This window comes from Passer domesticus, chromosome 19, assembly GCF_036417665.1.
Source record: "Passer domesticus isolate bPasDom1 chromosome 19, bPasDom1.hap1, whole genome shotgun sequence".
NCBI lineage: Eukaryota > Metazoa > Chordata > Aves > Passeriformes > Passeridae > Passer > Passer domesticus.
The window spans coordinates 8386273-8409242 of NC_087492.1; the positions used below are offsets into that span (position 1 = coordinate 8386273).

A 22970-nucleotide genomic window follows, 5' to 3' on the forward strand; every position below is an offset into this window, starting at 1 on the left:
TGCTCCACAGGGGTAAACACACACGACTCAGTGGCCATGAGCCCACCATGTCAAGAGGACATTTGCATCAAGGCTTTAATTACTGTCCATGCCACTGACTGGTCCAGGCCAATTTGGGCAGTTTGGCTCTCCCATAAGATTACAGCAAAGCACAACAGAGCAGGAAGATGTGGCATGGAGCTGCAACAGGACCGTGCCAGGAGTGGTGGGAGTGCTCCCCCAGGACCTCACCTGCTCATTCAGCTGGTCGGCTGTCTCATTCAGCATCTGCTCCAGCATGGCATTCCTCCTCTCCTGCTGCTCTCCCATCTTCTGCAGCTCACGCTTTGTCTCCTGCCGCAAAGCCCTGGCCAGCGGGATGGGGGCAAGGGCAGGGTTACCCCTGCAGGGCTTCTGGGCACCTTGTGCCCACAAACCAGGATGCAGCCAGACCATCTGGGCTCCCTTGCAGCCCCCCAGGGTATGAAACCCACTCTTGTCCTCTTACTCAATTTGCTGAGAGATCTCCTTACTGCTCTCTTCTTTCCACTTGGCTATATCCTCCCTCAGCTTTTTAAGGTCTTCCTCCAGCTTCTTCATCTGGAAAGGACAGTGACAGTAGAGTCAGGGCCCAGCCATCATGTTGTCCCAGAGTGTGGGCCCTTTAGCTGCATGGGCAGCCCCACGGTCCTCCACCTGGGCCTGAGGCCCTGACACCAAAAACTGATTGTGGAGCCACATTGAAGTTCCCCATGAGAGCCCAAAGATTACATGACCCAACAGCTCACTAAGGCAAGAGACTCCTTAAGCTTCTTTATGTCTCCTTCCATGAGGAGCTGTGTTGTCTTTATCTTGTCAACCTCCTCACGCAGATCCTGGATGAGAGTCATGTCCTAGGAGAGAGCAGTGGTGGCAGTGAGCCTCTGGGAGGGTCAGTGGGGACCCGCAAGCCCTCGAGCCCTGCTGTGGTTTGCCAAGCACTAGGGACAGTGCAGGGCCAAGCTCAGCCAGGCTGGCAGGGCTCTGCAGGCAGCACGGTCCATGAATCTAGCAGGGCCAAGAGTGCTGAGCTTCCAACCAGCAGGGCAGAGGGTACGGGCTGCAGTCTCAGACCCAAAACCTGCTCCCAGCAGCAGCTCACCTGGTCCCGCGACATCAGGACCTTCTTCATTTCCTCCGACACATGACGCTGGCCAGCCTTTAACTTTTCAATCTCCTCCTGATGCTGGGAAACCATCAGGGTCTAGGAGAAAGCATTGTCAGAGACTTGTCTGTAGACAGTCTCTGTCTCAGACATGTTGGAAATATGACCTTGAGAACCACACACCTGTGCCTCCTGGAACTTCTTCATGTCCTCTGATATGCGGGAGAGTTCTGCCTTTATCCCACCAAATTCCTCGCGAAGAACCTGTAAAGCAGTTCAAGAATCAGGGATGTCAGAGGTGATGGCCTGGGAAGCAACACCCCAAAGAGCCCTACCCTGCCACGGGCAGCCCATGGCACAGCCAGGTGAGCAGGGAGAGTCCCAGTGCCACCTGCCCCAGCCGGGCTCAGTGCCAGAGCACTGAAGCCCATCCAGACAGCAAAGAGCCCCTGCCAGCGGCTCTGCCAGGGCAGTGAGGGCAGAGCCAAGCACGGCTGTGTGAGGAAGCAGAGAGGGGCTGTCTGCTGGGGGAGTGCCCAGGGGCGGGGAAGAGCCTCTACCTTGGACGTGTGTTTCTTATAGTCTTCCATCTCTTTCTTCATCTGTTTTATGTAAGTGGCCACATCAGCAAGTGAGGGGCCACTCAGCTGGCCTGGCCATGGCTCCTCACTTGTCAGGTACTGCACATCCAGGTGCTCCAGCACAGCCTGCAGCAGTTTTCTCAAGGCTGCAAAGTGAACAGATCCCTTCTGGGGTGTCCCAATGGCGAGATCCAGCATCTGGGAGAGGCTGAGTGTGTCCAGGGATGTTGCCATGACTGCACACACTCTGTCCCTGATTTGTCACAAGCCTTCCTGCCCAGTTGGGCCTGTCTGGGATGAGCAAAATTGGTGACAAATGGGTTAAACAAAAGGCGTGATAGAAGCAATGAGCAAATGCGATAAGGAAAAGGATGAGTAGCCAGCAGGCTCCTTCCTCCTTCCTTGTCCCTTGCAGGACTGGAACCGGGTTGCTGGTGGCCCTCCTCATCACAACACCCGTTGCCAGGCAACGCACCACTCCGCTCCTGGTAACCAGTGGGTTCCAGACTCATGAAGTCATAGATTAATGGAGCCTTGGAATGGCTGGGGCTGGAAGGGACCTAAAAGATCATCTCGTTTCAGCCCCGGTCAGGGACAGGTCAAGGAACATTTTCCGCTAGACCAGGTTGCTGCAAGTGCCACCTAACCTGGTCTTGGACATTTCCAGGAATGGTGCAGACTGTGGCAAGGCATCACCACGCTCACAGGGAAGAATTTCTTCCCAATATCCCACCGATCTCTCCCCTCTCTCAGTGTGAAGCTGTTCTCATGTCAGGCCCTTGTGCAAAGTCCACCTCCAGCCCTTTTGTAGTCCTTTTATTTGCCAAAACATGCTCCAAGGTCTCCCAGGAGAGTACAGCCTCATTGTCTTTCTTTTTTATCCGTTGAAGATGTGTGTTACACCTAAGCCAGTTGCTTCACTGCTGCAAAGCCAGGGCCTGGTTTGGAGCATCCATTGGGATCAGCCTTTGCCAGGGAAGCAGTGGGGTGCTGTTCCTCATGCTGGGGGTGCAGGAGGAGCCCCGTGAGCCCCTGGCTGAGCTGTAGGGTTGTTGGGGCACAGACTCCTTTCTCCTCAGGAGTTCAGGGTAGAGAGTCTCCATGGGTGAAGCCCAACAGCAGTTAGGATGCAAAGTAATGAAGAGAATGATGGCATTGAGAATGGATGACCATTGATTCCTTTGTTTGCAAAAAACAGATAACTAAGTCAAAAGCTTTTTCTATGTGTGTGGCTCAAACTATCCGCTCCACTCGTCCTGAGGAGAATAAAGTAACGCCCAACTTGCCAAAACTAAAAGGATAGTCTTTGAGGATTTCATCTATCCTGGTTTTGGTGACAGTTGCTAATGATCCAGGTGGAACTTTCCTCCTTCTTTTGCTCCATGGATTGATGGGATCGAGAGGACTCCGGTGCACTCCAAAGATTTTTCCGGGAGATCCTCTGATGCCCTAATCCAGTGAGTTCAAGGCAAAGAGCCCTGGGATTATAGGAAGGTCATTCAGACACACTATTAACTCCTGGTGGAGGAATTGTGGTAATGGCAAAAGTGGGGGAAGAGGCTGAGAGAGGGCATGCTCAGAATGTTCAGCAGGGAAGGCTGGACAAGTATTTCCCTCCTGCACATCCCTGGTGGGAGGAGGGGGAAAACACTGTCACTGTGTTGGTGTGCACCAATGGAATTCCAGGGAAATCAAGACACTGGAACCAGTAAGGATTCAGTTGGAGCCTGATGGAAGACTGGTCAGGCAGAACAATTATTCTTTGAAGTTAGAAGGTAGAAGAGGGTTAGAAGAATGAATTGCTAAATTTTGGAAGATGGGTCACTAAGGGAATGTGAGTCACAATATAGCACTCCTCTCCTGCCAGTAAAGGAAGCACACACTAAGGAACACAGGCCAGTACAAGATGTCAGAGCTGTCAAGGAAATAGTGTGAGACTGGTGTGAGACCCAGTGGCAGCAAGGCCTTATACACTCTTCACCTCAGTTAAGGAAACTGATGAGTCCACTGTTGTGGATGTTAAGGATGATTCTTTCTGCATTGCCCTTGAAACTGAAAGTCAACTCTTGTTTCTGGAACGTTCCTTGATGGGCCATGAAAACCAATTGAGGTGCACTGTTCTTCCTCCAGGGTTCAAAAATCACCCCACATTATTTGAGAAATGTCTCAATTTGAGACAAGTTAGGAGGAAACATCTCCTCTAAGGAAAACAGGTTTTGGCACGCCTTGCCTCCCACAGCAAGGAAATTTTTGGAAGAAAGTGAAAAAAGCTGTTTATTTAACACACAGTGTGCAGGCAGGCATGGGAAAAAGAATGAATAATGTTAGATATTCAAGCCTTCTCATTGTGGGGTAGGCTGGTGGATTCAGAGCTCTTTCTGTAGGCGTGGCTCGGCTCCTCCCGAGTCCAGAGCCGGGATGTGCATCCCAGGGCCTCCCCTGCGGGCCAAGGCACAGGGCTGCCGGCGATGTTCTGGTGCTTCAGACCAGGGAAAAGCAAAAACCGTTCCAGGAGAAGAAGCCACAGTCCTGGAAAAACTTCTGCCATTGTCAAAGAAACAAGAAGCCAGCTGAAAGCCGAGATGTACTCCCTCTGTCTGTGCTGCACAACACAGCTGAGGGAGCCTGGGGGAGGATGTTGGAAAACCACACCAAAAGAATTCCACTGGCTTTGCACCCCTCTCTCAGACCTAGCTTAAAGTTACAGGACCCATGTCTGGGCATAAAGCAGACAATAGGAGACACAGTATCATGGTGTCACCCTGTCATGGTTTGACTCTGCCACAGTGCCAGTGCCTCCATGAATATACACTTTCTCTGGTGGCTTCTGTGAGATGTGATCAGGAACAGAGCAAAGCAGGCTCCAACTCAGGAATAAAGGAAACTAATTTTATTAATTACAACATCTAAAAAGGAACAAACAAAAAACTAAGAATGAAAACCCTCCAAATCCATTCCTCCTCCTCCTCCACTCCATTTTCTCCACAGAATGAAATAACACCATAGATTTCCACCACATCACGATCTCTCACATAATCAGTCCATCATCACCCCTCAAGTAATCAACCCTCAAATCCATCAGAGAGAGAGGAGTCCCCCCTTGCACCATAGGCTTCCCCCAGAAACACAATTGAAACTTCTTGTGTTTCCGTGTCACTCGTGGCACCACCCAGAGAACATCAGCCCTCGTGACTTCTTCCCTCCATGTCCAGTGCTCTCACCACTGCACATGGGCCAGGACTGCTTTTAGGGCTCCCCGTTTAAGGATGCTCCACTCAGTTCCAAAAGCAGCAGTCTCTCAAATTCAGGACACCAGTCCCCCCCAGATTTAAACCCCTGGGGCCAAGGGGCCTCATGAACAGAGATCTTCCCCTCCTGGAGACAGAGGGCATCCCACACCCTCCTCAGCCATCTCTGTTCACGCCACTGCTTCACTCTTGACTCCAAGGCATTGCCTCCCCCTAAATACAGTCTCTGAGTCACAGGAAGAACATGGGTCTGTCCATGGCCATACAAGAAAGAGTCCAGCTCAAGGCCAATCCATCATCTCTGCCCACCTAGGATTCTTCTCACCTCTTCTGACATCTCTCACATGCACCAACTTTCCTCACACTTGCCCATTTCTTCATACTTCACCTTTATCTTCTCATTCTCATTCAGGAGGATCAGTATTTGTAAGGTTTCCATTATTTTACAAAGGGGTTAAAATCTGGGCCTCTGCCTGCCCAGAACTCCCACAGCTGCCGGGCACCTTCTCTCGCCGCATCCCCCACTTCTGGCCGGCCGTGCTGCCAGTCCATGATACTGAATTCCAAGGCAGCACAGGCACTGGCTCTCTCTCTCTCTGTCTCCCGTGGGGTAGGAGGGGGGCCCGATGCTTCTCAGTCTCCTCCACCCTTCCATCTTGCAAGGCCTTCACTCCCCTCCTCTGCCCGAGGCTCCGGCCTACCTCACCCAGCCGCATGGCTTCCCTCCCCCAGTCAGCCCAGGCTGGGCAGGGGAGCTCTGAGCTCCTTTACAGACTGAAACTAAGAGAGAGTTCTCCTGGCAGTTCTTGCTTTTAACCCCCTGTGTTCTCAGAGGCAGTCCATACCTTCGGTGGCCAAACCAGGTGCCAATATTCAAATCCAAGCACTGACTGGTTTGACCACAACCTCCCAAAAAACTCACTTCCGTCTTAACCCACGACACACCCCAAGACAAAAACCAATTGACAAAAGAATTGGAGGTACGGTGTTGCGCTTTGAATTTATCTTATTGATTCCTTTTTAAGTGCATCGTTCTGTCCTCGTGCCCTCATGTTCTCCCTGAGATGGTTTACTCCTGGGTTTTACCCTCCCTCAAAGCTGCCCCTCATGTCATTCTCCACCCCTTGTTCCAGCTCTTTCCCTGCCTGTCAAGGCAACTGAGCCCCTTATTCCTGAACCTTCTCTGCCCCTTAACTCCCAGGCCAATCCCTGTTCGCAACATCCCTTTGGAATCCCCCTACTCCTGGAAGCCCCATTGGCGCATGTGAGCCATCCTCTGCACCCTCCTACCCCAACTGGCCCCAGATGCTTGATGTAATCCCCTCACTCCTCCCCTGAGGATTCCCTATTGGTTTGCTGTTTGTATCCACCCCCTGATTTGTATCTGTACAAAGCCCCTTGCACAGGAGTGCCTGGGGCTCTTTGTGTGAGCTCCTTTCTCCTGGAATAAGCTGTTCCTTGTGGAACATCTAGACAGACAGCTTTCTCCTCTGCCTGGTTCCTGATGTGGCTTCTATCTGGCATCTTAGAGCAAGTGGCTGTAAAGGTTCTGTCTCTGGTAAATCCCCATACCCAGGCAGATCCCTATTGCTGGTGGGGTGCTGGAGTTCTAAGAGCTGGCCAGGGCTCTGGCAGTCACTTCAGAATGGGAAAAGGAGAATGAAGATACCCCTTTGCTGCAGTATGCAGGTGATACTTTAATTGCTAATGGAACTCATGCTGGATGCATTGAAATGACTCTTAAGTTTCCTGAACATTCTGAGACAAGCCAGTTACAGGGTATCCAAGAAGAAGGCCCAAAGTGTCAAAGAAGTGCCCTAATGCCAAACCTACCTGAGGCTCATTTCCCAGGGACAGCAAAGCCTTGCAACCAAAAGGGTGGAGGGGATTTGTGAAACTCCAGAGCCAAGGTCTGTTTGCAAGTTAGGAATATTTCTAGGAATGGGTGGTTGGTGTGGGCTCAGGATTTTTAATTCTGGCCTATGGGTAAGACCTTTATATGAGACCCTGAGAATCGCCCAAGGAGGTGCTACACCAAGGAGGTGCTACAGTGGACCCCAGAATGCCAGAGGCTTTCAGAGACCCCAAGAGAGCTCTAATGCCAGCCCAGCACAGGCATTACCTGACTTGAGCAAGCCTCTTGAGCAGATTGTTCATGAGCACTGACGTGTTGCACTACGGGTGTTAGCTCAGAGGTTATGCACATGGAAAAGGGCCATAAGATATTTTTCCAAACAAGTGGACAGTGTAAGTTAAGGGATGTCCCTTAACTGCCTTTGACTTGGAGCAGGAGCTGCGCTTTAATCCAAGAAGCCCCGAATGGACCATGGGCCAGATAATGACTGCTCATGTTCCTCCCTTGGTCCTCTCTGTTCTAGGACAAAAAGGAGGCCACTGGTGATCCCCAAGTCGAATGCTGAAGTATCAAGTTGTCTTGTTGGAGCAGGATGATGGGGAACTGCAAACAACTCCTTTGCCTTGCACCCAGCCACGTTCCTGGAATCTGTACCAGAAAGTCAAGAAGCCTCACAACATGCCTGTGTTCCAACGACTGAGCAGCTTCACTCCAGCAGAGGAGATCCTCTGGTAGAAGATCCGGCCTGGGAATTGTCCACAGGTGGGAGCAGCTTTGTGAGCAAAGGAAAGCAGAAGTTTGGCTGTGCAGTAGGGCCCAATCCAAGCCGTCCCATTACCTCTTACCACCTCTGCACACAGGGCTGAGCTGCTCAGCCTATGGCAGCCTGGAATTGTCTCAGGGGAAGAATGGGAACACATGGGCTAATGCTAACCGTGCCTTTGGAGCAGTACCTGCCCACGGAGCTCTCTGGAACAAAGGAGGGCTCCGTTCAGCACAAGGATCCTCTGTCAAAGGTGGAGACATTACCAGACAATTACTAGAATGTGTTCAGGTACCAGCCCAAGTGGCTCTCATGCATTGTAAAGCTCATCCATTAGGAAATACATCAGTTAGTGTAGGAAACCGACTGGCAGATAAAGCTGCTAAAGGGCTGGCAGAGAAAAGCATCCCAATAGTTGCTGTACCAAAATGTGTGACCTTTCAAATGTAACCCCAGAATAACAAGCCCAAGACAAAATGCTGGCAAAATTGAATGGCCCTGGATCTAAAATAGTATAAGTTTTGCCAAAAAGTTTTACTAAGTAGTTTAATAGGAATTATTGCATTTTAGTGTCTTAAGTCTTTCTAAATATCCAATGATTTAATGGAAGTAATCCTAAATGAAATAATTAAGAGTAGTTTCAAAAGGGGGAATTGTTGGAAATGATATAACTTTTTAATTCGCTATTCCAGTTATTTGTTTTCGTTAACTCTGTTAATAATGGCTTCACTTAATCATAAGCAGTGCAGTTTTCTACTGAAGCATGTAGCAAGATTTTATTCAAACTGCTGTTAGTGGAACATTATTTGGGAAAATAACTGAACTTTTAAGTTTTGCTAAATGAACTTGACGTGATTCAGTGAAAAAAGATTGGGATAGAGAAATGGGGCTAAGAACTGGACACCAGGAATACAGAATTTGTAGAGTGTGAGGACAAGGTGTGGAAACCAGAGGTAAAGAAGAAACGAACAAGGAGAATTCCACTCTTCATGTACTGAAAACAATATCTGGACTAATTAAATTAAAAGTGGACCAATTATCATTGTTATCACAACCAGAAAGAAATAAAGACTTGAATTTCATATTAGGGATTAGGCATTCTTTACTGCAAAGCCAGATGTATGGGGGATGGCTGCACAGAGAGTACATGCTGTGTACAGGAAAAGCCCCTGTTGAAATACTGTATTTGTCATCATATTCATAACTATTCTCAGAAGAAACATACATATGGCAATAATTTCCCCCAAGACATGAATATACATTCCTCCCCTCAGCACATGCACTCTTCTGCCCTGGGAGTCTCCTTGGCAGTCTCGGGTGGTCGGTGAACCCACAGTCATACCTGACCACGTGGTGAAATGGTGCTTCTTTGCAAATGAGGAGAAAAGTTGGTATAGCTGGCTGGGTATTTAATTAGTGAAAGCTTAGATCGATGGGCTGTAGATTGACTCCCCTCTTGGTAAAAGTTTATCCTGCTTTTGATGGTGTGGTTCCATGGACTTGGCAAAATGAGCATAGTGTGGAGCCCGCCAGGAGCAAGCAATTGTTCATCTGGCAGCAGCATGAGAACTGAGAAATCAATAACAAATGGATGATAGGAGATTAATGAATGAAGAGAAATATGTAATTTACAGGCAATGAGCATTAACTTGTTTTGCTGAAAATACATAGTGAAAAATTTAGAGAGTGGGTGTGCATTCTGAGTGGAGCTATTCCTATGTACCCCAGAGCTGGGAATAAAGTAATGCCTGATAACTAATAGTAAAAATAGTGTAGGACACTTTGATTTATCCCAGTGTTTTCAGAGGCAATGGGGAAAGGCTGTGTGTGTCTTTCAGAAGGTTTTTTATTAACGTAATACAATGAAAATGTTATTTCTCAGACAACAATTGTCCCAGAGTTTACTCTCTGCTGATGAGACGTCCCTGGTGGAGCACTGGGTTCCCAGTCCTGTCCAGCTACTTGAGGGCTGTCGAAGTCTCCCGGGGCTGGAGTGGCTGGAGGAGCCCTGGTGCCCTGGAGACGTGTCGGGGGGCCGTGCCTGGCCGGTGATGCCGAGAGGTGGCAGGGCCTGGGGGGAGAGGCAAGGCTGAGCCCCCAGGCCCCGGGGCTGCCCCGTCTGGGTCAGCTCAGCCAGCTCAGAACGGGGCAGCAGGAGGGTCACCTGCTTGGCCAGAGACCCGCAGGGAGCAGGTGCAGACCCAGCAGACAGCCAGTCTCTTGTCCCCCTGCTCCCCGTGCCCTGACAGGGCCACACCTGGCTCATCCAGTGTCCTGGTCACCACAGGAAGCTGGTCATTGCGGCCCCTCGGCATGTGTCCACCCCTGCCCAGCAGCTGGGTCACTCTGGGCTGGGAAGGAGAGAGCAGCTGGCTGAGAGGCAGGGTCCAGTCCAGCATTCCCTAGCAACCCTCCCAAAGCAGCTGTGCCCGAGGAAACTGAAGGCACAAATTCACCCAGGATCCTCAGCATCGCCCGGCCCGCCCCCAGTACACGTGCCATGTCCTCACCTTCATCATCCCTACCTTGTTGGGGCGGGTCACGAGTCCCTGCAGAAATGCACTCGTACGGGGAGAATCCTGAACTGGTGGCAGTTTGAAACTGCTGCTCTGATGGTCGCCAGAGCTCTGTGGCACATGGGAGCCACCGCCACGGACCACTGGCCTCCTGTGGGATGGGGCAGAGGATCCTCAGTGCCCAGCCCTGTGGCACCCTGGGCACCACCCTGCTGTGCCAGGGAGGGGACTGGCACTGCTGCCTGCAGGGGCACGTCCCTGCCAGCTCCTGTCCACCTGCTGCAGGAGCCCCCAGCCCATCCACCCGGCCGGATCTGCTGGCTCTGTCCCCACGGCCAGGTGTGCTGGCCATGGCCGTGGCAGGTCCCTGTGCACAGGACACCAGCTGGCAGGAGCTGGTCGGTCCCTGCTGCAGAGCTTGGTTTTTGGGAACTCCTTTCACAGGAGGCATACAACTCCCCACCAAGCGTGAGCTCAAATTGAAAACAGACACAGCTCATCAGATGTGCTTTCAGCAACCTTGGGACAGAGATGTGGGTGAGACAGGGCAGGCAAGGCAAGGAATGCAATACCCCCCAGGCCTGGGGCAAGCACTGGCCCTCCACAGCTGCCTTCTGCTCCCTGGCTCTGCCCAGCCCCGCCAGGCTCCTCTCCCCCAGCCCAGGTGCAGAGCCCTCCTTGCTGTGGCAGGGCTACGCTGCACCCCAGGAGCCAGGGATGTGTCCTCAGGGCCCTTACCTTTGGCTGTGCTGTGGCTCCTTGCTGGGAGGCATTGGCTGCAAATACGGCAGTGTCTCGGGATACCTGGGGAGGGCAGGAGTCACAGGGGTGTGACAGGGGACCAACAACCTGTTCCTGTTAGAGGCGGCACCCACAAACCCATGGGATTGTACCCCATGGCATCCCGCTGCCTGTAGCCCTTGGGATGAGTGCCCACAGCCCCTGCTGATGGGCAGGGCTGCAGAGGGGGCCCCCACATCAGCCCCTCCCCAGCAGACACTGGGACCCCTGTGCCCAGCAGGGTCACTGCTGGCACCCATCTCCCCCATGCCAGCCCCGCTGCCCCCATGCCCTGGTGCTACTCACTGGCCAGGAACCTGCACGGTGAGCATGCGGTCACAGGACAGGCACGTGAAAGGCACTGGCAGCTGCCTGAGGAGGGTGAGGGAAGAGGGCTGGCTGAGCTCCTGGGGCCACAGCCCTGCAGCACACAGGCAGCAGCTGGCGGGCAGCAGCCAGGCGCTGGGCAGCTCACGGCACAGGGTCACGGCATTTGCAGGCTGAACCGTGGGCTCTTGAGCCTCTTTCTCCCCATCCCCAGGGTGCTGGCTGAGGCCAGGGGAAGGCCACAGGCACCCATGTCACCATCCCAAGCAGCCCCTGCAGCGCTTGCAGCCCCTCTCGGGCACCAAAGTCCCCTGTGTGCATGGCAGGAGGGCAGGGCATGATCCAGCTCTGGGACACGGCGTGTCACAGCCCTGCCTGGGAGGAGCAGTTGCCCTCTCCCAGCCTGGCTTCTGGGAGCCTTTGCACCCACAGCCCCATTTTGCTTTGGGAGGGCTCTGTCCTGCAGGTGCCCTCTCCTTGTTCTTCCTTGCCTGTGTGCAACCTGCTGCTGGTGGAAGCAGAAGGTGCAGCTGCTTCATCTGCATCTCTGAGGTTCATTTAGCAGCAGAATTGGTGCCGTGGCAGGGGACCAGAGGGGCAGTGTGTGGGAGAGCTGGAGGGAATGGGACCATCACTGTCCCCAAAGCCATCAGTGTCTCCATCACACTCACTTCTTAATCCCAGCGGCGTTTTCACGCCTCAACCTATTCTCGAGAGCCTCCATGTTCCTGTTCCAGGACTCCTCCAGGTGTTTGCGGAAAGTCTTCAGCTCCAGGCGATCCAGCTGTGAACAGGTGCACAGCCTCAGCCAGCTGCCCCAGGAGGTGACATGGAGCTCTCCCGGGAAAAGCCTGGAGGGGGATCCTCAGAGGGATGCTGCCTCAGGCTGCCAAGTCCCAAAGGTGCCAGTTCCTCAAGGTGGGGATGAGGTACCCCTCACCTTCTCCTCCATTGAATCACTGAACTGCTGCTGCATCTTATTCCAGTGCTGCTCCTGGCCTGAAATCTGGCTCTGCAACTCCTCCATCCTCTCATCCAGCTCCTCCATGTTCTCTTCAAACTGGCTGCAATTGACCTTGCTGCCCAAGGCAGCTTTGTCCGCCTTCTAGCAGAAGGGAAGAGCAGGAGAGCGGTGGGGAAAGGGATGAGGAAGGACAGGCAGGGCCAGCGTGTGTGAGGGGAGAGGGAGGAGTGCTTCCCCCAGGCCAGCATGGCCCTTTCAGGCTGCTGTGGCCCCATTTGCCCCGTCAGCCTGGTGAGCTTGGTCCCACCATCTGGAGGGTGAGGGACCCCCTGAGCTCAGGAAATTCTCCCTCCCCACACCAGTTCTGCCCCCCAGCCCCCAAGGGCAAGGGGCATTTGTCACCCTGCCCGGGAGCCCCTGGGCTGGTACAGAGGCCCCTCTAGACTGTACCATGTCCATTGCTGCCAGCATGTCCTGCTGATCTGCCTTCTCCTTCTGCAGCTTCTCCAGAGACTGGAACAGCATCTTTCAGCACAGAAAGGAACTCATGACACAGCAAGGTTGGAGCTGCCTCTTGAGGCACACCCCAGGAGCCGGGAGCACACCCCTCTCCCCGTACCCAGAAAACATCGGGGAAATGCACTTGGAACAAGCACAGTGCTGAGAGGAGGTCGTCAGCAGGAGATTCCTTGTGGTCCCCCACCTGGAGTCTTCCTGGTGGATGCTCTGACCCTAAATGGGGTGAGTTTCAGCCACACACCTCAATATCCCTCTGCTTTTGTTGAGAGTCCTTTTGGAGGCTCTTTGATGTAAAGTTGAGTTTCTCAAAGTCTTTTTGGATCTCCAAAAACTTGGCTTCCATTTGCTGTCTCAGCTCCTGATCCTGCTCCCAGGATGAAAGAACATAAGGTGCTGACCCAAGGGGGGGTCTGTCTGCTCCACAGGGGTAAACACACACGACTCAGTGGCCATGAGCCCACCATGTCAAGAGGACATTTGCATCAAGGCTTTAATTACTGTCCATGCCACTGACTGGTCCAGGCCAATTTGGGCAGTTTGGCTCTCCCATAAGATTACAGCAAAGCACAACAGAGCAGGAAGATGTGGCATGGAGCTGCAACAGGACCGTGCCAGGAGTGGTGGGAGTGCTCCCCCAGGACCTCACCTGCTCATTCAGCTGGTCGGCTGTCTCATTCAGCATCTGCTCCAGCATGGCATTCCTCCTCTCCTGCTGCTCTCCCATCTTCTGCAGCTCACGCTTTGTCTCCTGCCGCAAAGCCCTGGCCAGCGGGATGGGGGCAAGGGCAGGGTTACCCCTGCAGGGCTGCTGGGCACCTTGTGCCCACAAACCAGGATGCAGCCAGACCATCTGGGCTCCCTTGCAGCCCCCCAGGGTATGAAACCCACTCTTGTCCTCTTACTCAATTTGCTGAGAGATCTCCTTACTGCTCTCTTCTTTCCACTTGGCTATATCCTCCCTCAGCTTTTTAAGGTCTTCCTCCAGCTTCTTCATCTGGAAAGGACAGTGACAGTAGAGTCAGGGCCCAGCCATCATGTTGTCCCAGAGTGTGGGCCCTTTAGCTGCATGGGCAGCCCCACGGTCCTCCACCTGGGCCTGAGGCCCTGACACCAAAAACTGATTGTGGAGCCACATTGAAGTTCCCCATGAGAGCCCAAAGATTACATGACCCAACAGCTCACTAAGGCAAGAGACTCCTTAAGCTTCTTTATGTCTCCTTCCATGAGGAGCTGTGTTGTCTTTATCTTGTCAACCTCCTCACGCAGATCCTGGATGAGAGTCATGTCCTAGGAGAGAGCAGTGGTGGCAGTGAGCCTCTGGGAGGGTCAGTGGGGACCCGCAAGCCCTCGAGCCCTGCTGTGGTTTGCCAAGCACTAGGGACAGTGCAGGGCCAAGCTCAGCCAGGCTGGCAGGGCTCTGCAGGCAGCATGGTCCATGAATCTAGCAGGGCCAAGAGTGCTGAGCTTCCAACCAGCAGGGCAGAGGGTACGGGCTGCAGTCTCAGACCCAAAACTTGCTCCCAGCAGCAGCTCACCTGGTCCCGCGACATCAGGACCTTCTTCATTTCCTCCGACACATGACGCTGGCCAGCCTTTAACTTTTCAATCTCCTCCTGATGCTGGGAAACCATCAGGGTCTAGGAGAAAGCATTGTCAGAGACTTGTCTGTAGACAGTCTCTGTCTCAGACATGTTGGAAATATGACCTTGAGAACCACACACCTGTGCCTCCTGGAACTTCTTCATGTCCTCTGATATGCGGGAGAGTTCTGCCTTTATCCCACCAAATTCCTCGCGAAGAACCTGTAAAGCAGTTCAAGAATCAGGGATGTCAGAGGTGATGGCCTGGGAAGCAACACCCCAAAGAGCCCTACCCTGCCACGGGCAGCCCATGGCACAGCCAGGTGAGCAGGGAGAGTCCCAGTGCCACCTGCCCCAGCCGGGCTCAGTGCCAGAGCACTGAAGCCCATCCAGACAGCAAAGAGCCCCTGCCAGCGGCTCTGCCAGGGCAGTGAGGGCAGAGCCAAGCACGGCTGTGTGAGGAGGCAGAGAGGGGCTGTCTGCTGGGGGAGTGCCCAGGGGCGGGGAAGAGCCTCTACCTTGGACGTGTGTTTCTTATAGTCTTCCATCTCTTTCTTCATCTGTTTTATGTAAGTGGCCACATCAGCAAGTGAGGGGCCACTCAGCTGGCCTGGCCATGGCTCCTCACTTGTCAGGTACTGCACATCCAGGTGCTCCAGCACAGCCTGCAGCAGTTTTCTCAAGGCTGCAAAGTGAACAGATCCCTTCTGGGGTGTCCCAATGGCGAGATCCAGCATCTGGGAGAGGCTGAGTGTGTCCAGGGATGTTGCCATGACTGCACACACTCTGTCCCTGATTTGTCACAAGCCTTCCTGCCCAGTTGGGCCTGTCTGGGATGAGCAAAATTGGTGACAAATGGGTTAAACAAAAGGCGTGATAGAAGCAATGAGCAAATGCGATAAGGAAAAGGATGAGTAGCCAGCAGGCTCCTTCCTCCTTCCTTGTCCCTTGCAGGACTGGAACCGGGTTGCTGGTGGCCCTCCTCATCACAACACCCGTTGCCAGGCAACGCACCACTCCGCTCCTGGTAACCAGTGGGTTCCAGACTCATGAAGTCATAGATTAATGGAGCCTTGGAATGGCTGGGGCTGGAAGGGACCTAAAAGATCATCTCGTTTCAGCCCCGGTCAGGGACAGGTCAAGGAACATTTTCCGCTAGACCAGGTTGCTGCAAGTGCCACCTAACCTGGTCTTGGACATTTCCAGGAATGGTGCAGACTGTGGCAAGGCATCACCACGCTCACAGGGAAGAATTTCTTCCCAATATCCCACCGATCTCTCCCCTCTCTCAGTGTGAAGCTGTTCCCATGTCAGGCCCTTGTGCAAAGTCCACCTCCAGCCCTTTTGTAGTCCTTTTATTTGCCAAAACATGCTCCAAGGTCTCCCAGGAGAGTACAGCCTCATTGTCTTTCTTTTTTATCCGTTGAAGATGTGTGTTACACCTAAGCCAGTTGCTTCACTGCTGCAAAGCCAGGGCCTGGTTTGGAGCATCCATTGGGATCAGCCTTTGCCAGGGAAGCAGTGGGGTGCTGTTCCTCATGCTGGGGGTGCAGGAGGAGCCCCGTGAGCCCCTGGCTGAGCTGTAGGGTTGTTGGGGCACAGACTCCTTTCTCCTCAGGAGTTCAGGGTAGAGAGTCTCCATGGGTGAAGCCCAACAGCAGTTAGGATGCAAAGTAATGAAGAGAATTATGTGATTGAGAATGGATGACCATTGATTCCTTTGTTTGCACATAAACAGATAACTAAGTCAAAAGCTTTTTCTATGTGTGTGGCTCGAACTATCCGCTCCACTCGTCCTGAGGAGAATAAAGTAACGCCCAACTTGCCAAAACTAAAAGGATAGTCTTTGAGGATTTCATCTATCCTGGTTTTGGTGACAGTTGCTAATGATCCAGGTGGAACTTTCCTCCTTCTTTTGCTCCATGGATTGATGGGATCGAGAGGACTCCGGTGCACTCCAAAGATTTTTCCGGGAGATCCTCTGATGCCCTAATCCAGTGAGTTCAAGGCAAAGAGCCCTGGGATTATAGGAAGGTCATTCAGACACACTATTAACTCCTGGTGGAGGAATTGTGGTAATGGCAAAAGTGGGGGAAGAGGCTGAGAGAGGGCATGCTCAGAATGTTCAGCAGGGAAGGCTGGACAAGTATTTCCCTCCTGCACATCCCTGGTGGGAGGAGGGGGAAAACACTGTCACTGTGTTGGTGTGCACCAATGGAATTCCAGGGAAATCAAGACACTGGAACCAGTAAGGATTCAGTTGGAGCCTGATGGAAGACTGGTCAGGCAGAACAATTATTCTTTGAAGTTAGAAGGTAGAAGAGGGTTAGAAGAATGAATTGCTAAATTTTGGAAGATGGGTCACTAAGGGAATGTGAGTCACAATATAGCACTCCTCTCCTGCCAGTAAAGGAAGCACACACTAAGGAACACAGGCCAGTACAAGATGTCACAGCTGTCAAGGAAATAGTGTGAGACTGGTGTGAGACCCAGTGGCAGCAAGGCCTTATGCACTCTTCACCTCAGTTAAGGAAACTGATGAGTCCACTGTTGTGGATGTTAAGGATGATTCTTTCTGCATTGCCCTTGAAACTGAAAGTCAACTCTTGTTTCTGGAACGTTCCTTGATGGGCCATGAAAACCAATTGAGGTGCACTGTTCTTCCTCCAGGGTTCAAAAATCACCCCACATTATTTGAGAAATGTCTCAATTTGAGACAAGTTAGGAGGAAACATCTCCTCTAATGAAAACAGGTTTTGGCACGCCTTCCCTCCCACAGCAAGGAAATTTTTGGAAGAAAGTGAAAAAAGCTGTTTATTTAACACACAGTGTGCAGGCAGGCATGGGAAAAAGAATGAATAATGTTAGATATTCAAGCCTTCTCATTGTGGGGTAGGCTGGTGGATTCAGAGCTCTTTCTGTAGGCGTGGCTCGGCTCCTCCCGAGTCCAGAGCCGGGATGTGCATCCCAAGGCCTCCCCTGCGGGACAAGGCACAGGGCTGCCGGCGATGTTCTGGTGCTTCAGACCAGGGAAAAGCAAAAACCGTTCCAGGAGAAGAAGCCACAGTCCTGGAAAAACTTCTGCCATTGTCAAAGAAACAAGAAGCCAGCTGAAAGCCGAGATGTACTCCCTCTGTCTGTGCTGCACAACACAGCTGAGGGAGCCTGGGGGAGGATGTTGGAAAACCACACCAAAAGAATTCCACTGGCTTTGCACCCCTCTCTCAGACCTAGCTTAAAGTTACAGGACCCATGTCTGGGCATAAAGCAGACAATAGGAGACACAGTATCATGCTGTCACCCTGTCATGGTTTGACTCTGCCACAGTGCCCGTGCCTCCATGAATATACACTTTCTCTGGTGGCTTCTGTGAGATGTGATCAGGAACAGAGCAAAGCAGGCTCCAACTCAGGAATAAAGGAAACTAATTTTATTAATTACAACATCTAAAAAGGAACAAACAAAAAACTAAGAATGAAAACCCTCCAAATCCATTCCTCCTCCTCCTCCTCTCCATTTTCTCCACAGAATGAAATAACACCATAGATTTCCACCACATCACGATCTCTCACATAATCAGTCCATCATCACCCCTCAAGTAATCAACCCTCAAATCCATCAGAGAGAGAGGAGTCCCCCCTTGCACCATAGGCTTCCCCCAGAAACACAATTGAAACTTCTTGTGTTTCCGTGTCACTCGTGGCACCACCCAGAGAACATCGGCCCTCGTGACTTCTTCCCTCCATGTCCAGGGCTCTCACCACTGCACATGGGCCAGGACTGCTTTTAGGGCTCCCCGTTTAAGGATGCTCCACTCAGTTCCAAAAGCAGCAGTCTCTCAAATTCAGGACACCAGTCCCCCCCAGATTTAAACCCCTGGGGCCGAGGGGCCTCATGAACAGAGATCTTCCCCTCCTGGAGACAGAGGGCATCCCACACCCTCCTCAGCCATCTCTGTTCACGCCACTGCTTCACTCTTGACTCCAAGGCATTGCCTCCCCCTAAATACAGTCTCTGAGTCACAGGAAGAACATGGGTCTGTCCATGGCCATACAAGAAAGAGTCCAGCTCAAGGCCAATCCATCATCTCTGCCCACCTAGGATTCTTCTCACCTCTTCTGACATCTCTCACGTGCACCAACTTTCCTCACACTTGCCCATTTCTTCATACTTCACCTTTATCTTCTCATTCTCATTCAGGAGGATCAGTATTTGTAAGGTTTCCATTATTTTACAAAGGGGTTAAAATCTGGGCCTCTGCCTGCCCAGAACTCCCACAGCTGCCGGGCACCTTCTCTCGCCGCATCCCCCACTTCTGGCCGGCCGTGCTGCCAGTCCATGATACTGAATTCCAAGGCAGCACAGGCACTGGCTCTCTCTCTCTCTGTCTCCCGTGGGGTAGGAGGGGGGCCCGATGCTTCTCAGTCTCCTCCACCCTTCCATCTTGCAAGGCCTTCACTCCCCTCCTCTGCCCGAGGCTCCGGCCTACCTCACCCGGCCGCATGGCTTCCCTCCCCCAGCCAGCCCAGGCTGGGCAGGGGAGCTCTGAGCTCCTTTACAGACTGAAACTAAGAGAGAGTTCTCCTGGCAGTTCTTGCTTTTAACCCCCTGTGTTCTCAGAGGCAGTCCATACCTTCGGTGGCCAAACCAGGTGCCAATATTCAAATCCAAGCACTGATTGGTTTGACCACAACCTCCCAAAAAACTCACTTCCGTCTTAACCCACGACACACCCCAAGACAAAAACCAATTGACAAAAGAATTGGAGGGATGGTGTTGCGCTTTGAATTTATCTTATTGATTCCTTTTTAAGTGCATCGTTCTGTCCTCGTGCCCTCATGTTCTCCCTGAGATGGTTTACTCCTGGGTTTTACTCTCCCTCAAAGCTGCCCCTCATGTCATTCTCCACCCCTTGTTCCAGCTCTTTCCCTGCCTGTCAAGGCAACCGAGCCCCTTATTCCTGAACCTTCTCTGCCCCTTAACTCTCAGGCCAATCCCTGTTCGCAACATCCCTTTGGAATCCCCCTACTCCTGGAAGCCCCATTGGCGCATGTGAGCCATCCTCTGCACCCTCCTACCCCAACTGGCCCCAGATGCTTGATGTAATCCCCTCACTCCTCCCCTGAGGATTCCCTATTGGTTTGCTGTTTGTATCCACCCCCTGATTTGTATCTGTACAAAGCCCCTTGCACAGGAGTGCCTGGGGCTCTTTGTGTGAGCTCCTTTCTCCTGGAATAAGCTGTTCCTTGTGGAACATCTAGACAGACAGCTTTCTCCTCTGCCTGGTTCCTGATGTGGCTTCTACCTGGCATCTTAGAGCAAGTGGCTGTAAAGGTTCTGTCTCTGGTAAATCCCCATACCCAGGCAGATCCCTATTGCTGGTGGGGTGCTGGAGTTCTAAGAGCTGGCCAGGGCTCTGGCAGTCACTTCAGAATGGGAAAAGGAGAATGAAGATACCCCTTTGCTGCAGTATGCAGGTGATACTTTAATTGCTAATGGAACTCATGCTGGATGCATTGAAATGACTCTTAAGTTTCCTGAACATTCTGAGACAAGCCAGTTACAGGGTATCCAAGAAGAAGGCCCAAAGTGTCAAAGAAGTGCCCTAATGCCAAACCTACCTGAGGCTCATTTCCCAGGGACAGCAAAGCCTTGCAACCAAAAGGGTGGAGGGGATTTGTGAAACTCCAGAGCCAAGGTCTGTTTGCAAGTTAGGAATATTTCTAGGAATGGGTGGTTGGTGTGGGCTCAGGATTTTTAATTCTGGTGTATGGGTAAGACCTTTATATGAGACCCTGAGAATCGCCCAAGGAGGTGCTACACCAAGGAGGTGCTACAGTGGACCCCAGAATGCCAGAGGCTTTCAGAGACCCCAAGAGAGCTCTAATGCCAGCCCAGCACAGGCATTACCTGACTTGAGCAAGCCTCTTGAGCAGATTGTTCATGAGCACTGACGTGTTGCACTACGGGTGTTAGCTCAGAGGTTATGCACATGGAAAAGGGCCATAAGATATTTTTCCAAACAAGTGGACAGTGTAAGTTAAGGGATGTCCCTTAACTGCCTTTGACTTGGAGCAGGAGCTGCGCTTTAATCCAAGAAGCCCCGAATGGACCATGGGCCAGATAACGACTGCTCATGTTCCCCCCTTGGTCCTCTCTGTTCTAGAACACAAAGGAGGCCACTGGTGACCCCCAAGTCGAATGCTGAAGTATCAAGTTGTCTTGTTGGAGCAGGATGATGGGGAACTGCAAACAACTCCTTTGCCTTGCACCCAGCCACGTTCCTGGAATCTGTACCAGAAAGTCAAGAAGCCTCACAACATGCCTGTGTTCCAACGACTGAGCAGCTTCACTCCAGCAGAGGAGATCCTCTGGTAGAAGATCCGGCCTGGGAATTGTCCACAGGTGGGAGCAGCTTTGTGAGCAAAGGAAAGCAGAAGTTTGGCTGTGCAGTAGGGCCCAATCCAAGCCGTCCCATTACCTCTTACCACCTCTGCACACAGGGCTGAGCTGCTCAGTCTATGGCAGCCTGGAATTGTCTCAGGGGAAGAATGGGAACACATGGGCTAATGCTAACCGTGCCTTTGGAGCAGTACCTGCCCACGGAGCTCTCTGGAACAAAGGAGGGCTCCTTTCAGCACAAGGATCCTCTGTCAAAGGTGGAGACATTACCAGACAATTACTAGAAAGTGTTCAGGTACCAGCCCAAGTGGCTCTCATGCATTGTAAAGCTCATCCATTAGGAAATACATCAGTTAGTGTAGGAAACCGACTGGCAGATAAAGCTGCTAAAGGGCTGGCAGAGAAAAGCATCCCAATAGTTGCTGTACCAAAATGTGTGACCTTTCAAATGTAACCCCAGAATAACAAGCCCAAGACAAAATGCTGGCAAAATTGAATGGCCCTGGATCTAAAATAGTATAAGTTTTGCCAAAAAGTTTTACTAAGTAGTTTAATAGGAATTATTGCATTTTAGTGTCTTAAGTCTTTCTAAATATCCAATGATTTAATGGAAGTAATCCTAAATGAAATAATTAAGAGTAGTTTCAAAAGGGGGAATTGTTGGAAATGATATAACGTTTTAATTCGCTATTCCAGTTATTTGTTTTCGTTAACTCTGTTAATAATGGCTTCACTTAATCATAAGCAGTGCAGTTTTCCACTGAAGCATGTAGCAAGATTTTATTCAAACTGCTGTTAGTGGAACATTATTTGGGAAAATAACTGAACTTTTAAGTTTTGCTAAATGAACTTGACGTGATTCAGTGAAAAAAGATTGGGATAGAGAAATGGGGCTAAGAACTGGACACCAGGAATACAGAATTTGTAGAGTGTGAGGACAAGGTGTGGAAACCAGAGGTAAAGAAGAAACGAACAAGGAGAATTCCACTCTTCATGTACTGAAAACAATATCTGGACTAATTAAATTAAAAGTGGACCAATTAACATTGTTATCACAACCAGAAAGAAATAAAGACTTGAATTTCATATTAGGGATTAGGCATTCTTTACTGCAAAGCCAGATGTATGGGGGATGGCTGCACAGAGAGTACATGCTGTGTACAGGAAAAGCCCCTGTTGAAATACTGTATTTGTCATCATATTCATAACTATTCTCAGAAGAAACATACATATGGCAATAATTTCCCCCAAGACATGACTATACATTCCCTCCCCTCAGCACATGCACTCTTCTGCCCTGGGAGTCTCCTTGGCAGTCTCGGGTGGTCGGTGAACCCACAGTCATACCTGACCACGTGGTGAAATGGTGCTTCTTTGCAAATGAGGAGAAAAGTTGGTATAGCTGGCTGGGTATTTAATTAGTGAAAGCTTAGATCGATGGGCTGTAGATTGACTCCCCTCTTGGTAAAAGTTTATCCTGCTTTTGATGGTGTGGTTCCATGGACTTGGCAAAATGAGCATAGTGTGGAGCCCGCCAGGAGCAAGCAATTGTTCATCTGGCAGCAGCATGAGAACTGAGAAATCAATAACAAATGGATGATAGGAGATTAATGAATGAAGAGAAATATGTAATTTACAGGCAATGAGCATTAACTTGTTTTGCTGAAAATACATAGTGAAAAATTTAGAGAGTGGGTGTGCATTCTGAGTGGAGCTATTCCTATGTACCCCAGAGCTGGGAATAAAGTAATGCCTGATAACTAATAGTAAAAATAGTGTAGGACACTTTGATTTATCCCAGTGTTTTCAGAGGCAATGGGGAAAGGCTGTGTGTGTCTTTCAGAAGGTTTTTTATTAACGTAATACAATGAAAATGTTATTTCTCAGACAACAATTGTCCCAGAGTTTACTCTCTGCTGATGAGACGTCCCTGGTGGAGCACTGGGTTCCCAGTCCTGTCCAGCTACTTGAGGGCTGTCGAAGTCTCCCGGGGCTGAAGTGGCTGGAGGAGCCCTGGTGCCCTGGAGACGTGTCGGGGGGCCGTGCCTGGCCGGTGATGCCGAGAGGTGGCAGGGCCTGGGGGGAGAGGCAAGGCTGAGCCCCCAGGCCCCGGGGCTGCCCCGTCTGGGTCAGCTCAGCCAGCTCAGAACGGGGCAGCAGGAGGGTCACCTGCTTGGCCAGAGACCCGCAGGGAGCAGGTGCAGACCCAGCAGACAGCCAGTCTCTTGTCCCCCTGCTCCCCGTGCCCTGACAGGGCCACACCTGGCTCATCCAGTGTCCTGGTCACCACAGGAAGCTGGTCATTGCGGCCC

At 51.6% G+C, this 22970-nt stretch overlaps 1 protein-coding gene across 1 annotated transcript in view; it reads right to left on the minus strand.

Annotated features, from left to right (window-relative positions):
- Nucleotides 1-22970, minus strand: part of LOC135283896 (trichohyalin-like) — a 120858-nt gene that overhangs the window by 3179 nt on the left and 94709 nt on the right. The window contains exons 58-67 of the mRNA XM_064395045.1: nucleotides 14398-14478; nucleotides 14212-14313; nucleotides 13859-13963; nucleotides 12918-13040; nucleotides 11865-11977; nucleotides 10825-10890; nucleotides 10140-10197; nucleotides 1307-1387; nucleotides 1121-1222; nucleotides 768-872 (exon numbers count right to left, since the gene is read on the minus strand). Coding sequence (XP_064251115.1) covers nucleotides 768-872; nucleotides 1121-1222; nucleotides 1307-1387; nucleotides 10140-10197; nucleotides 10825-10890; nucleotides 11865-11977; nucleotides 12918-13040; nucleotides 13859-13963; nucleotides 14212-14313; nucleotides 14398-14478 — 936 coding nt within the window. The remainder of the gene's footprint in view (nucleotides 1-767; nucleotides 873-1120; nucleotides 1223-1306; nucleotides 1388-10139; nucleotides 10198-10824; nucleotides 10891-11864; nucleotides 11978-12917; nucleotides 13041-13858; nucleotides 13964-14211; nucleotides 14314-14397; nucleotides 14479-22970) is intronic.